Source organism: Ochlerotatus camptorhynchus, unplaced genomic scaffold (genome assembly GCF_037179485.1).
Source record: "Ochlerotatus camptorhynchus isolate MF236.1 unplaced genomic scaffold, CSIRO-AGI_Acam_v1.1 ptg000081l, whole genome shotgun sequence".
Lineage (NCBI taxonomy): Eukaryota > Metazoa > Arthropoda > Insecta > Diptera > Culicidae > Ochlerotatus > Ochlerotatus camptorhynchus.
Window position 1 is genome coordinate 2,056,182 of NW_027040571.1, and position 14,493 is coordinate 2,070,674.

The 14,493-nt window shown below is 40.3% G+C and overlaps 1 protein-coding gene across 1 annotated transcript in view; it reads left to right on the top strand.

The window, feature by feature from the left end:
- LOC135698012 (gastrula zinc finger protein XlCGF26.1-like) overlaps window positions 1–8,683 on the top strand; it is a 50,795-nt gene extending 42,112 nt beyond the window's left edge. The window contains exons 3-4 of the mRNA XM_065217879.1: window positions 8,183–8,390; window positions 8,470–8,683. Of these exons, the coding sequence (XP_065073951.1) occupies window positions 8,183–8,390; window positions 8,470–8,612 (351 nt within the window). The 3' untranslated portion in view covers window positions 8,613–8,683. The remainder of the gene's footprint in view (window positions 1–8,182; window positions 8,391–8,469) is intronic.
- The last annotated feature ends 5,810 nt before the right edge of the window (window positions 8,684–14,493 follow it).

The following is a 14,493-nucleotide window of genomic DNA, read 5'->3' on the forward strand; positions in this document are numbered from 1 at the left end:
GATGTGACAAAACAGCAACATGACGCTGCGTCAATTTTGAAAATTTTCAAAATTTAGCACAGCGTCAGCGTTTTAGTACTGGCGCGTAGTGAGCGCAACGCATCTTTGTGGGTTGCTAAACTGAATAGCGTTGGCTCAAACCAAGCTGTCAGTTGACGCTGACGGTGACGGTGACGGTGACGGACTATTGTGGGTGGCCCTTTACAATAAAATTACCAAGTCTAAAATGGTAACAATGAAAATGACATCAGATTCTGATGAAATGCGGATACCCTCACAATATTTTTTCCCTCTAGGCTGTGGTCAAGGCTCGGCGAGTGTTCCTTCTAATCTGGAGAGGTTCTTGGTATAGTCGCTATATTTATAAGGACTTGCTGCAAGTCATTAAACAGTTAAATAAACCTGCTATTCTATACCAGGCTAATTTATGAACGACAAGGAATTAATTTTGGCAAACACCTTTTCGAAAATTGGACGATCAACAATTTTCGAACATTGTAATTTCTTTTTCCATCAGAATCCGATTTCCAGAAATACGCCCTTTTGTATTATTTTTCAATCGTTCTGTCATTTATCATCATAATAATCAACAAACCATGGTGGGTATATAAATGGTGATACAGCTTTGTCACTATATAGGCGAGGAGGTCGCGGGGGGGGGGGGGGGGGAAGTGTGGTTTTAGAGCAAATTATAAACAAACTCGGTCGCTGTTCCATACAAAAATCCAACATGGCTGAATCATGAATTTGACACATTAGAACACCTATATGTAGACACCTTGCAACAAACTTTATTGTCATTGTCACTGTTTCGTGTTCTGTTCTTTGGTAAAGATTTTGCATTTTCCGATTATTCCAGTATTATTTATGCAGTTAATTATAAATTGACACAATGAAGACCGAGGATCGGTTCGAAGCAGTTTGTGTAGACAAGCTATCGCTTTCATTCACTTGTCGAACGTGTCTAAACACCGACTCTGATCAACAGTTGATTTCGATCTTCGACGACACCGAATCCAGTGGTAAATTATATGTTGATTTGTTCCATAAGTTGTCGCTACTGAAACTGAAGGTATGTAAATTGCGATAGGGCCGTTTCGTATTCTAATATTACTTAATTGTATAACTTTCTAGATTGCGAAAGACGATGGTTATCCGGCAAATATATGCAGTATTTGCATGGAACGGTTACTGGCTGTCGATGCTTTCCGAAAGCAATGCGAAAAAGCTCAAGAGTATCTCGAGCATTACTTTGTGAAACTTCCTGAAAATGTTCCAGATATCAAGCCGGACTTACAAGTCTGCTGTGTTAAAGACTCGGAGATTTTGAACGATTCTAAGAATATTGAACCTCCAGAAGATAGCGAAAATGAGAATCGTAATGATGTTGGATTTGAAAGTGAAGAATCGTCATCAGAATATGAGCCAGAAGGTGAAGAATCATCGTTGGAAGACGAAGAAAATCCTTTAAAGGACAATGGTAAGCTAAAATGTCCTGTATGTGATAAAATTTTCCGAACCGTCGCCATCAAAAATAATCATCTACATTTGCACAATAAAGTGAATGCATTCCCCTGTGATGAATGCGAGATGTCCTTCAAATCCAGGGGCTATCTGAGAAAACATAAGAATATGGTGCACCCAGTTGGCCACGGCAACAAGACCTTTATTCAGTATGCCCATAGGAAGAATCACGAATTGGCGGAAAAACCGTCATCCTATCTGTGTAATATTTGTGGAAAAAGCTTTCGCTACGAATGTACCCTTAAAACGCATCTAAAAAGACACGAAGAGACACTAAAGTATCCTTGTAATATTTGTAATAAACAATTCGCACAGAAAGGTAATCTTAAACTACACCTTGCCATCCATAATAACATTCGGGCTTATCAGTGTGAGCAGTGCGGTAAGAAATTCACCCAACTAGGCCAGCTAAAGTCACATATGATACTACACAATGCCGAAAAATCGCACCATTGTGAATTCTGTAGCGAATCGTTTCTGAGAATCCGAGATCTGAGGCGACATAATTTGATAGTGCACGGCAAGACAGATGTAAGCATACGGTTTGATCAATCTTTGCCGGAAAACGAAGACACTGTTGAAATGGTTCCAATGAAGATGGAAGAGAAGCTTTCCAAAAAGACCAATGATTTTCCATACGCTTGTGATTTGTGTAGCAGAACGTTTAAAGTGCCGTCATCGTTGGCGAAACATATCAAAATACACAGCGAAGAGAGAAAATTCGACTGCACTAAATGCGGCAATACTTTCAAGGCACTCGCACATTTAAAAAATCACATCAACGCGGTACATCTGAAGCGGAAACCGTACAGCTGCGAGGTAAGTGGAACTACAGTATTGATCGGTTTGGTCAGCCCCCTTTTTGAAAATCTTTTCTATTGTTCTAAACTCAAAATAAAAAAATCACATTTCCGATGGAAAATATCCATTAGAATTTCACATACCTTTCATGTGATTTCATAATTGGGAATCGCACCACGAAATCACATGAACCTTATGTGTCCAATGAAGTTTATGTGATTTATCACATAGAATTCATGTGATTATATGAATGCTATGTGAATTTCGGATAAAAATCATTAATTTTGTTATTGGAAAAATATCATGTGCGTTCCCAACTAGGGGAATTTACGTATTCTCGGCAACCTAAGCAGCGACCTTCTTTCTATAGCCTTTTTCTCTAAGGAACGCACACATATGCAGTATTGGTTTGTTTACAATCTTTTGCTGCCAGCTGCTCTAACAATTTCAGTCGAAAGAATTGTCAAAAACTGTTTTGAAACGCTTTTACAAAGCTCCAATCTTCTCTAGTGAGAGCGAGTATTGTCGGCAACCAGTTTTTCTTCGGCAACCGTTCCATTTGAACTGCATGTAAATCTGCTGTTCTATTATCGGCAACTCGAAATCAGCTACAATTTGAAGTGCGTGTGTTGCATTTCAAGAAAACCTTGCTAGATTGCTTTTTCTCAGTGGTAAAAATATAGTCAAATTGAAGCTGAAAGCATAAAGAATCGTTTGCATGCATTCAGCGAAGTGTTTTCGTAAGAAAATCCAGTGAAAATAGTGTTTCAATTAGGGTTGCCGAAAATAGTCTGTCATGCCGAAGCCGTCATTTCCCCTGTATGAAAACTTTTTTCAGTGTACGATATCTATGCGCTTTTTCAGTGGTCTTCTAGCACCCCAAACATACATCTTATAAGTCTATTTTTATGGTATTTTTCTTGTCGATAATTGTTTTAACATGTTATAACTCTGTTGTTCTCACGTACTATTAAAGATGAATGAGATTGATTTGGAATTACGGTTATGTGAAATGATTGAACGATTAAAGGTCTGATGCGAGGAGGGGCGATTTCTGTTTATTACTGTATTTGCTATTTAATGGTATGTAGCCCGTGATGTATTCCATACAAAGTTGACCGATATTTAAAAAAATCAGTATGTATGTATTTATTTAAAAGATTACCAACACCATTATTATTTAAGTTCTCGAACCATAGAAAAACAAGCTTTTAAGAAAGCTCCCGTTCTAAAAATGTGTGAAGAAAACGAGAATTTTGAATGGTAAACCAATCGAAAGGTTTAAAACATTCCGTGTCGCTGTGTGTCCAAACGACTTCGCAATGAGCCGTCGAGAAAATACCTTTCGAAAAGGTTTTGCGAATACGCCTAAGAAACTGGATCTTGTCAAAGTGCACAATTTTTGTGCGACCATTCTGGGTCTACAACAGGGTGAAGGGATACGAATCCAGAACAGCAGATCCCTCAGTGTCTCGTCCGTGAAGGTTGTTGACATAGCGTCGGCGCAACGAATTTGCGAGGAACACGATAATCAGCACAAGATTTCAGTCGACGGGAAAAATATCCCCGTTCGCAATGCTGAGTTTCAAATTGTTTTAAACGACTCGACAATTTTATAATTTGAAACTGTCAAAAATAAAACTGCAACACGATCAGCGCAACGCACAGTTCGAAAAGATGTTTGCAATCATCAAGTTCCATAAACTTTACTGTTCTTTATGAAGTTCATAGAGTTTTTTTGTGAAGCTCTTCGAAACATCTTTAAATATATCCAAAGAAATTTGAAACAGAGTTCCATTCGTGTTTCAAACTCGCTCAGAAATAAAACAGAATAGTCGAGCAGTTGCAAATCTGGTGCAAAATAGTGCTCGAATAATGAAACTGCAACTCAGAATTGCGAGAGGTGCGTTTCTGTTCTAGTTTCAAATTGAAACAGTCCTTATAAAATACAACAGCATTGCGAACGGCCCAAGGATCACGCTGGAGGAGGGAGCAGTGGAATTGAGGCTCTACGATTTGTGTGAGAAAATGTCAACAAATCTCGAAATCCCTCAAAAGGTACGGTTATGACGTCATAAGAGAAACGATGCGAAATCGATATCGATATCTCCGCCATTTCGACTGGTGTTCGCATAGCAAACATGCCGGTGAAACGAAACATCGAGTCGTGGGTCACCATCGACGGTCTGATGACACATGCATCTTATTTTGGGCAACTTTGATGTTATCATTCTTTTATTTAACGTTGGTCTCTGTTCCGCAATCTAGTGCCAATCACCGACGAACATCGATTGCCATCCATGTCATGCAATCGAATGTGCAGGAAGGCAGCTTCCACACCTGCGTAGGATATCGCACCCATTCAACACACACATGGGCCGGGACCAATGGCTTTACTTCCTTTCCGAAGGAAGACGTAACCAGAGATTTTTATGCCTCAGAAAAATCCCACCGACCCCGACTAGGATTGAACCCAGACCCATTGGGGTGAGAGAGCAGTCACGCTTACCACTACACCACCGGCGCCGGCTTAATAATGATGTTATAGCAAAAAGCAGATGAAATTTTGTTCACAAAATCGATGTACATCGTACAACGTAATATTACACAACCAGCAAATGACCCTTGTGACAGCACAGAGAATGAGCGCCCCCTCTACCTGATTTCAACGCTAAAACTGCGCTAAAAGCGGAGCGTAAAACCACAGACAAACAGACATAACACTCGCAAGTTCTTCATCGAACACGCATTTAACGGTCAATTTAAAAGTATAGTAGTTGGTAGTACCGCCACCTGTGGCGCGCATAGTCAATTCCCTTGCGTTTGACGTTTACACCCTACCGCCATCTGTTCAGCGTACTACCCACCACAGTGTACTCAACAGATGGCGGTAATGTTTTAGCGACGATGTTTTACAGTGAGAAATATTCAATGTGTTATGTCTGTTTGTCTGTGGTAAAACTATTGACGGCTTACACTAATAAAATTCCACACATTTTTATTTCGATGTGAAATTCCACATGATTTTCATGTGACCACACATAAACTGAATCCACCCAGAAGCACACATGAAATTTATGAGTTAAATGAATAGTATGTGTGGTTACACATGGTTTTTATGTGTACACATATTAAGTATGTGTTCGACACATAGATATCATTTGTAGATCACATTGCAAAAAATCATGTGTGGGACACATAAACATTGCGGATTTCACACCTGATTAGACTCCTGCGCTAAAAATAAGTACAAAGTAATATTTTCGCACTGGTCATAAAAGTTAAATATAGTAATGTTTTAAACCCTTTTCTGCTTTCTAATAAGTCGATTTTTAAATTTTATGAGATGTGCGAAAATATAACTGTGCAATTATTTTTTGCACAGGAGCCTAATTTGGTGCAAAATGCGCAATACAATATTTGAAATTTTATTAGTGTAGGCTGAGTGTGAAAGCACTGCATTATTCAATTCATTGCTCTGACCAGACCGTTTGTACCAAACAGTAAAGCACGAGGCAATGAAAGAGCCAACAAAAACTACAAGGGACAGCCCTATGGGGTTGTACGCAATGGTAACGTACACACAAAAAATTATCGTTAATGAAATTAAAAAAAAAACCATGGGTAAAATTAAAAGTTTGCATTGGTTCTTTTTGGTAGAAAGTCGATAGCATTCAAAACAAAAGTCAGCCTATTGTCAGTTCAAAAGGTACGTGCCCCCTACTTTTTAAAGTAACTTTCAAAATAAATTGTAGAACTGTCAAATCAAAAGCTTGACAGTGTTAAATTTAAAAGTGTATTATTTTTTATTCAAACTAAACTTTCAACATAAAAGCTTTGTATACTTATATTGACATATGTGCCACTTTGATTTAAATATATAAAATATGTTTAATTTAAATAAAAGCATTTTCAACATCAAAATATCGTTTGTCATCTTTTTTATTGTATATTGAATATCAAAACTTTTAAATAACTGTTTTTATTTTTCAATAGAAAATATTGTTAACATTACCTAACATAATGATATGTATCCATATTGACGCACCCATTTGTCTTTCAAATTAAGCTGCAAACCCAACATACTGACAGATGCCTCAAACTGACCATTGGCGTTGACGGCGACTCTGTAGCTCTTTACTCCAGTGGTAAAATCCATAAGCAAACGTCAGACTGTGCGTGAAACATGGCGGACTTCGTATACTATCCTTTCACTCCACTGAAAATTCCCATAAGAAACTGTCAATCTTTGCTAAAAGAGACGATTTTTCGGCGGTGCCGTCAACGCCAATTATCTGTTTCCTGCGGGACTCCTCCATTACATAGATAGCAGCACAAGGGGGGGAGGTGGCTGTCAAATACGAACAATCGTCGCCTACCTCGCATAACTGGTTCCAAACGTAAACAAGCCATAAGAAACCTACAGCGTCCCAGTAGCAGCAGTGTTTGAGAAATTTACAGTTGATGTTGTTTATGCTGTTCAAACGCAGGGTGTTCAAGAAGTAGATAACTTCCTCCAGCAGGTCCGATCACTACAGCTTCCTGGCTTGGTCATATGAGAATGAAATTGACTAAAATCAAATAAAATCACGTTGTACATGTATGCATGCGTGTTGAAGGAAATGATGCATCTACCTGCTGTCAGCGAAGAGCGATTCGCAAAGCCCATATCCGACAGAAGCACCCCTTGTCCGATTGTGTTGAAACTGTGCATGTAATGCAAGCTTCATGCCATTCGAGATGATGTATCAAGTGCTAACAAAATTACAGTGAACAAATGTGCCGTTGCATAATTCATCCTGAAAATATCATAAAGTTTATTCAAATATTCGGCATAAATCGCATTTGTGCTTACACAATAACGAGTTCGGTGTCTCAAATTTACTCCAGTAGAGCTGATCAGACTTCCAGGGAAACTCAACTGACTCGGGGACCGGTCCCACCGCTTGGGACAAATCAATGTCCATGACGGTGAGCTCATCCAAACATCCACCAACAGCAACTGGTGCGGACTACGTAGACCACGATCCGACCACGACCAATCCGGATTAACGTTCCATTAGTGGTATTTACGGAAGCGATAAAACTAGGGTAAAAAAGTAACCTGAAATTGTGCAGAAAAATCATGTAATCAATCAAATTTATTGGATCCAACAAAAACTCAATAAAATTTTAATAACCTTTACAGGAACAATAACATTTTTTCTAAAGATTATGTGACGAGCAATGCATTAGGTATTGGGAAACCGTGTCGAAAGGGGGGATGGGGTTATTTTTTCCTCAATGTAGAGTGACATAATTAAAGTATGGTTGTTTTTTCTTCGAAAGTTATATCGACCTAAAATTCTTTAGAAAAATATTGCAAGTCTTGACAAATCAATTTGGTTGTTTAGGGTTATTGAGGTAAATAAATATTCGTTATCTGCGTTAAAAATGGAACCGAAATCTAAAATTTCATCAATTCTGGTACACTGGAACTATTTTAAATAAGTACCATTACATTATCAAAAATCACCATCTTTGCGCCCCTTGGTGGGACTTTGTATGGGAGCGAGATGTCAACGAATAGATTTAGTGTCACGATCAAAAATTTAAATCTTGATTTAAAAATCGAGATGAATGTCCACGGGATCAATAAAAATATCGTTGTGCTCAGAAAACGAAGCTCTATCAGATGATGTATAAACATTGGTATATTTTTCGAAGTTAAACAACCCAATTGCAAGTGTTTCTCTAGACACAACAGATACGGCATTGATTTTTAAGAATGGAAAAGGGAGCTACTTAGACATGCACCTTAACTATTTTAAAATAAACATAACTTGCAGATTGTAATGGCTATTTTTTTCTTACACAGGTGTGTAAGAAATCATTCGCTCGGGTGGGTGACCGGAACGTTCACATGCGTGCACATACGGACGAGAAACCACACCAGTGCTCTTTCTGTGGAAGAGGCTTCAACTTGGCCAAGGCACTCCGGGCTCATGTCCGGCAACATACGGGAGAAAGGCCATTCGTGTGCATCATTTGCAATGCCGGCTTCACCTGTCACAAAACTCTTGCTTGTAGGTATCTATAAACTACGTTCCTGGCTACGGAAGTATTTATATATTGCAACACTAACTTTTTTCATCTTTGGCACAGCTCACACGCGTAGGCTGCACGCGGAGGATCCTCAGGTTCTCAGGAAGGTAGACGAGTTAGCACAGACGGTGCTGTTTGCACCGTCATCTGCTGCTGTTGGAGATGGGGCCTCAACGACGGTAACTAAATCGGAGGATTCTTAAAATACATGCACTAAACTTTAAGAGCATACTAAAAGGGTGCTTTTTCATCCGAAAGATCCTTGCAGAACAGGTCCTGACAAAAGATTTGTCCCAGGATGGTGTCAAAATATATTGTGACGAATATATATATTCTTCCCTAATACCCCGGACAAACTATGGCTTATGCCTTGTTCAGACTGGAGAGTTATAACATGTTATAACGGTTGTCAAAAAATTGCAACACAGAAACCACCATCAAGATAGCGCTATAACATGTTATAACTCTGTAGTCTGAACGTACTATTAAACGCCGGCCAGACTGGCGAGTTATAACATGTTATAACGGTTGTCAAATAATTGCAACACAGAAAGCACCATCAAGATAGCGCTATAACATGTTATAACTCTGTAGTCTGAACGTACTATTATATCATGTAATATAGGCTGTCTTGCAATGAGCACTCATACATAGGATTTCCATTGAAAACTAGATGTATGAGTGCTCATTGCAAGACAGCCTATATTACATGATATAATAGTATTAGTACAAGACACTGAAGAAGTCTTAGTACAACCCAGACAACCAGAAGTCGTATAATAATGTACAGACAGTATCGTAAATTGCTACAGTTTAAGTCAAAATCGCACATAAGAATGGCATACCTTGAATTATATATAAGTTAAATCGTATAGAATGCGAATTTCCGACCGATATGCGATGACTCCTTTTTCCACAGTACTGTATCTCAAATTAAATCGGATTACATCGTAAGACTTTTCAAAATGAATTTGTTTTTTTTTTTATCTAGTTCGTTTATTTGGAAGGCTCAATCGCGTTAGCTTTACGGAGCCGATAATTCATTGTTCACTGTGTGTAACAAGATTCACTTAATTCTATGTCTAGTAGGAGTTGGGCCGATTACTCGCGGCTTACTCGAGGTTAGAAGGGTACATTTTCGAAGGATAGGATCAGGGGAGGAGCTTGGGGTAGGGTTTCGTTGTCTCATCAGAGCGTTGTCGCCAGTATGAACGGTAGTGCTGTTCTAGCTTCGTCCGGAGTTCGACCGGCTATGGTGGGTGACCAGTGGGCGACGATGAGACTCATCGAGACGGGGGGACAACCCTAATAAAAATTGTATGGTTAATTTGCTTAACGACGTGTTCTGGGTATCATCCAAACAATTTGTGGAATAGTTCAATGATTTGGGTTATTGTTCGTTTATGGTTATTTTTTATTAGGGAAGACAAACAAAAACTAATAAAGAGAGACAAAAGACAAAAGGAATTAAATTCTTATACTAGACATTTGAAGAAAAACATAAACGGACTGCATATAGCAGAGATCACGGGTTGCCAACACGTCTCTGATAGGAACATAGGGTTGTCTTCCTTGGGCCTCGAGGGTATTCAAAAGTCGCTCTCTGGCGGCGTCATTATCCGTACATTGCCAAACTGCGTGTTCGATGTCATCGTAACCGTTTCCACACCGACAGATGTTGCTGTCCACGAGGTTTATTCTATTGAGATGAGCATCTAGCGAGTAGTGGTTGGACATAAGTCTACTCATCACGCGAATGAAGTCACGACTTAAGCCCAAGCCTTTAAACCACGCTCTCGAAGAAACATTAGGAATAATTGAGTGTAACCACCGTCCAAGATTTCCAGTGTCCCAATCGGTTTGCCAACTCGAAAAGGTACTCTGACGCACTAAATGGTAAAATTCATCGTGTGAAATTTGCCTGTCATACAATTCACCTTCCTGCGCGCCCACCTTTGCGAGAGAGTCCGCCTTCTCATTGCCTGGGATTGAGCAATGTGAGGGGACCCATACAAAGGTAATCATATATGATCTTTCGACCAGCACACACATCTGCTCCCTTACCTTTGAAAGGAAATAAGATGAGTGCCTACTTGGTTTCATCGACCGAATAGCCTCAATGGAACTGAGACTATCCGAGAAGATGAAGTAATGGTCTGCGGGCATGTTGGAAATCATCCCCAATGCGAAGTTGATTGCTGCCAGCTCAGCAACAAAAACGGAACAAGGTTCCTGAAGTTTGCGGAAGGCGCTAGAGTTTTCATTGAAGACACCGAAGCCAGTGGATCCATTGAGACGGGACCCGTCTGTAAAATATCTTTTCATGCAATTGACTTGTTGGTACTTTTCAGTAAAAATACGCGGAATAATAATAGGTCGAAGTTGATCGGGAATCCCATGAGTTGCTTGTTTCATGGTCAGATCATATTCAATTGAGGAACTGCGATTGGTGAAGTGAACACGGTCTGGAGTATAACAAGGAAGACACATATCTGATGATATGTAGTGGTGGTAGATTCTCATAAATCGAGATTGTGTGTTCAGCCCAAGAATTTCTTCAAAATTAGCAATTATAAGTGTGTTCGTCACTCCGCATTTGATTAGTATTCTGAGAGAGAGCTCCCAGAAACGGTTCTGGAGGGGTGTTACTCCTGCCAGAACCTCGAGACTCATGTTATGCGTTGAGTGCATACAGCCTAGAGCAATACGCAGACAACGATATTGAATTCGTTCCAATTTTATTAGGTGACTTTTTCTTGCCGAGAGAAAGCAGAAAGAGCCGTACTCTAGAACAGAGAGAATAGTTGTTTTATAAAGCGTTATGAGGTCTCCCGGATGAGCACCCCACCATGTGCCGCAAATTGAACGGAGAAAGTTGATCCTCTGCTGACATTTTTGCTTCAAATACGTAATATGGGCATTCCAAGTGCACTTTGAATCAAACCAGACCCCAAGGTACTTGAAAGACAATGATTGGGTAATGTTTCTGCCCAAAAGATTAAGCTGCATTTGGGCTGGGTACCGCTTTCGAGTAAACACTACCAGTTCAGTTTTCTGCGGTGAGAATTCGATCCCTAGATTCATAGCCCAAGAAGACAAGTTATCTAAGGAATTTTGCAATGGTCCTTGCAAGTCCACGGCATGTGGACCTCTTACGGAAACCACACCGTCATCTGCAAGTTGTCTTAGCGTGCATTGTTCTGCCAAACAGTTGTCGATATCTTTGACGTAAAAGTTATAAAGAAGAGGGCTGAGACATGAGCCTTGGGGCAGGCCCATGTAGCTAATTCTGGAAGTTGTCAGTTGTCCAAGGGAAAAGTTCATTTGCTTTTCTGACAACAAATTGTACAAGAAATTATTTAAAATTCCAGAAAGTCCACATCTGTGCAGATTGTCTGACAGAATTTCAATGGAAACTGAATCAAAAGCCCCCTTAATGTCCAAGAATACTGAAGCCAATTGCTCCTTGTGCGCAAAGGCCAGTTGAATATCTGTGGAAAGCAGCGCTAGACAATCGTTTGTTCCTTTGCTCTTGCGGAACCCAAACTGTGTATTTGATAGCAAGTTATTTGATTCGACCCAGTGATCGAGTCTCCGAAGGATCATTTTCTCCAACAATTTCCTAATGCACGAAAGCATAGCAATCGGACGGTATGAGTTATGGTCAGACGCTGATTTGCCAGGTTTTTTAATGGCTATTACTTTGACCTGTCTCCATTCAGGCGGTACAATGTTGTTTTCTAGCAAGGAATTGAATAAATCTAGCAAGCGTCTTTTAGCGATATCTGGGAGATTTTTCAGAAGATTGAATTTAATCATATCGCTTCCCGGTGAGGAGTTGTTCGATGAAAGAAGAGCCATAGAGAAATCCAGCATTGAGAATGGTCTATCCAGAGAGCCGCCGCTAGGAGACGCTTCTCGAAGAATATTTTGTGCTGGAACTGAGTCCGGACAGACCTTTTTAGCGAAATCGAATATCCATCGGTTGGAGTATTCTTCACTCTCATTGAAAGATGAGCGGTTACGCATGTTGCGAGCCACCCTCCACAAGGTGTTCATTGAGGTTTCTCGTGAGAGTCCCTCGACGAAATTGCGCCAATAACCGCGTTTTTTTGCTTTGATTAATTGTTTCAGCTTTGTCTCAAGCTTTGAATATTCCTCGAAGTAAGTGGAGGTTTTGTGTCTACGAAAAGCTTTGAAAGCATCAGATTTTTCTACATACAATTTTGTGCATTCTTCGTCCCAACCAGGTGTGGCTGGTCTCCTTTTAAAGGGTGCACTTGGAACTTTTCTTTTTTGTGCTTCCAGTGAGCTTTTGTAAATCAAATCGGCTAGGAATCGATATTCTTCCAATGGTGGAAGCGCATCTATTGATTCGACACCGATTGTCACCGCCGTTGCATATTTCTGCCAGTCGATGTTCCTTGTAAGATCAAATGGAACCCGAGATGGTTCTGCAGAGTGAGGGCCACACTTTATTGAAATGATGATTGGCAAATGATCGCTACCATGGGGATCATTGATAACCTTCCACTGACAATCCAATGATAGCGATCTTGAACACAAAGATAGGTCGAGTCGGCTTTCTCGAGCCGGAGGTTTTGCTATACGTGTCGCTTCACCAGTGTTCAAAATAGTCAAATTGAAATCGTCACATAAATCGTAAAAAATAGCCGCTCTATTGTCGTCATATAGATCGCCCCACCCAGTACCATGGGAGTTCATATCACCCAGAATTAATACTGGGGATGGAAGAATCGAAACTAGATTCCAGAGTTGACTACGGCTAATGGAGGTTCTTGGTGGAACGTATACTGAAGCTATGCAAAGATCTTTGTTCTTCACATTTATTTGGCAAGCAACGATTTCGACGCCGGATAGAGCAGGAAGGGAAATTTTGTAGAAAGGGTAGCACTTTTTGATCCCTAAAAGTACTCCTCCATAAGAATCGTCTCTATCCAGGCGTATAATGTTAAAATCGTGGAAGTTGAGTTCTTTATCGGAAGAAAGCCATGTTTCACAGAGAGCAAATATATCACAGTCAGAATTGTGAAGTAAAAATTTGAACGAGTCTAGTTTAGGCACTAGACTACGGCAGTTCCACTGTAGCACAGTGATCATATCTTCGACCTCGTTCGACGAATTATCCATCGAAAGATATGATTGATGCAAGGAGGGGCCATGAAACAGTCAATTGCTTAAGATATGATTCTAACGTTGGAAGCAAGGCAGAAACTAAGCTTCTTAGAGGGTCTTGTATGTTGAACATGTTTAATATGAATTCCACAATGTCCGAAAAAGCTAGCAAACCTCGTTCGGACTTGGATTTCTTTTGAGAAGTTTGAGGAGCAGCTTTTTTATTTTTTTTATCTTTGTTGGGCAATGGCGGAAAATTCTTGCTGCATCCAGGGATTGGATCAACAGGAGCCTTCGGTTTTGTTTTTTCATCCCCATTACCCTGGGAATTTGGCAATCGTCTGGAGGTGACTTTAGTTTTCTTACGGCGCACTTTCGGGGAGGGGCATTTTCTTTTTGAGGAACCGTCCATTTTTGAAGGTGCGTGTACCACCGTAGAATCACCTTCATCGGATGAGTCAGAGTCCGATTCTTCAACTGACAAAACCGAAAATTGGTTTGCATCTTGGACGGCTGATGCAGCCTTCAACATTTGAGCATATGTCTGCTTGGAGCGTCCAGAGATTGCACGCTGCACTTTATCGGAGTGCTGTTTGTACATCGGGCACTCCTGCAAGGGGTGAGGATTCTCGCCACAGTAAGCGCATTTTACTGATTCTTTGTGGCAAGAATCCTCTTTGTGGTTTTCACCACATTTGCCACAACGAGTTTTGTTGCCGCAATGGCTGGCCGAGTGTCCCAGCCTTTTGCAGTTGGTACAATTATATACCCTCTGTACAAACAGTCGCACCGGAAAAAAAGCACCATCAATTTTAACAAAGTTTGGGAGAACTGAACCTGCGAAAGTCACCCGGAACGAGTCTGAATGTTTATAAACTTTTTTACCGTCTAGCAAAGATGCTGAATGCAGTTGCCTTACATCCAGTATTTTCACTAGCGCGGTAGCGA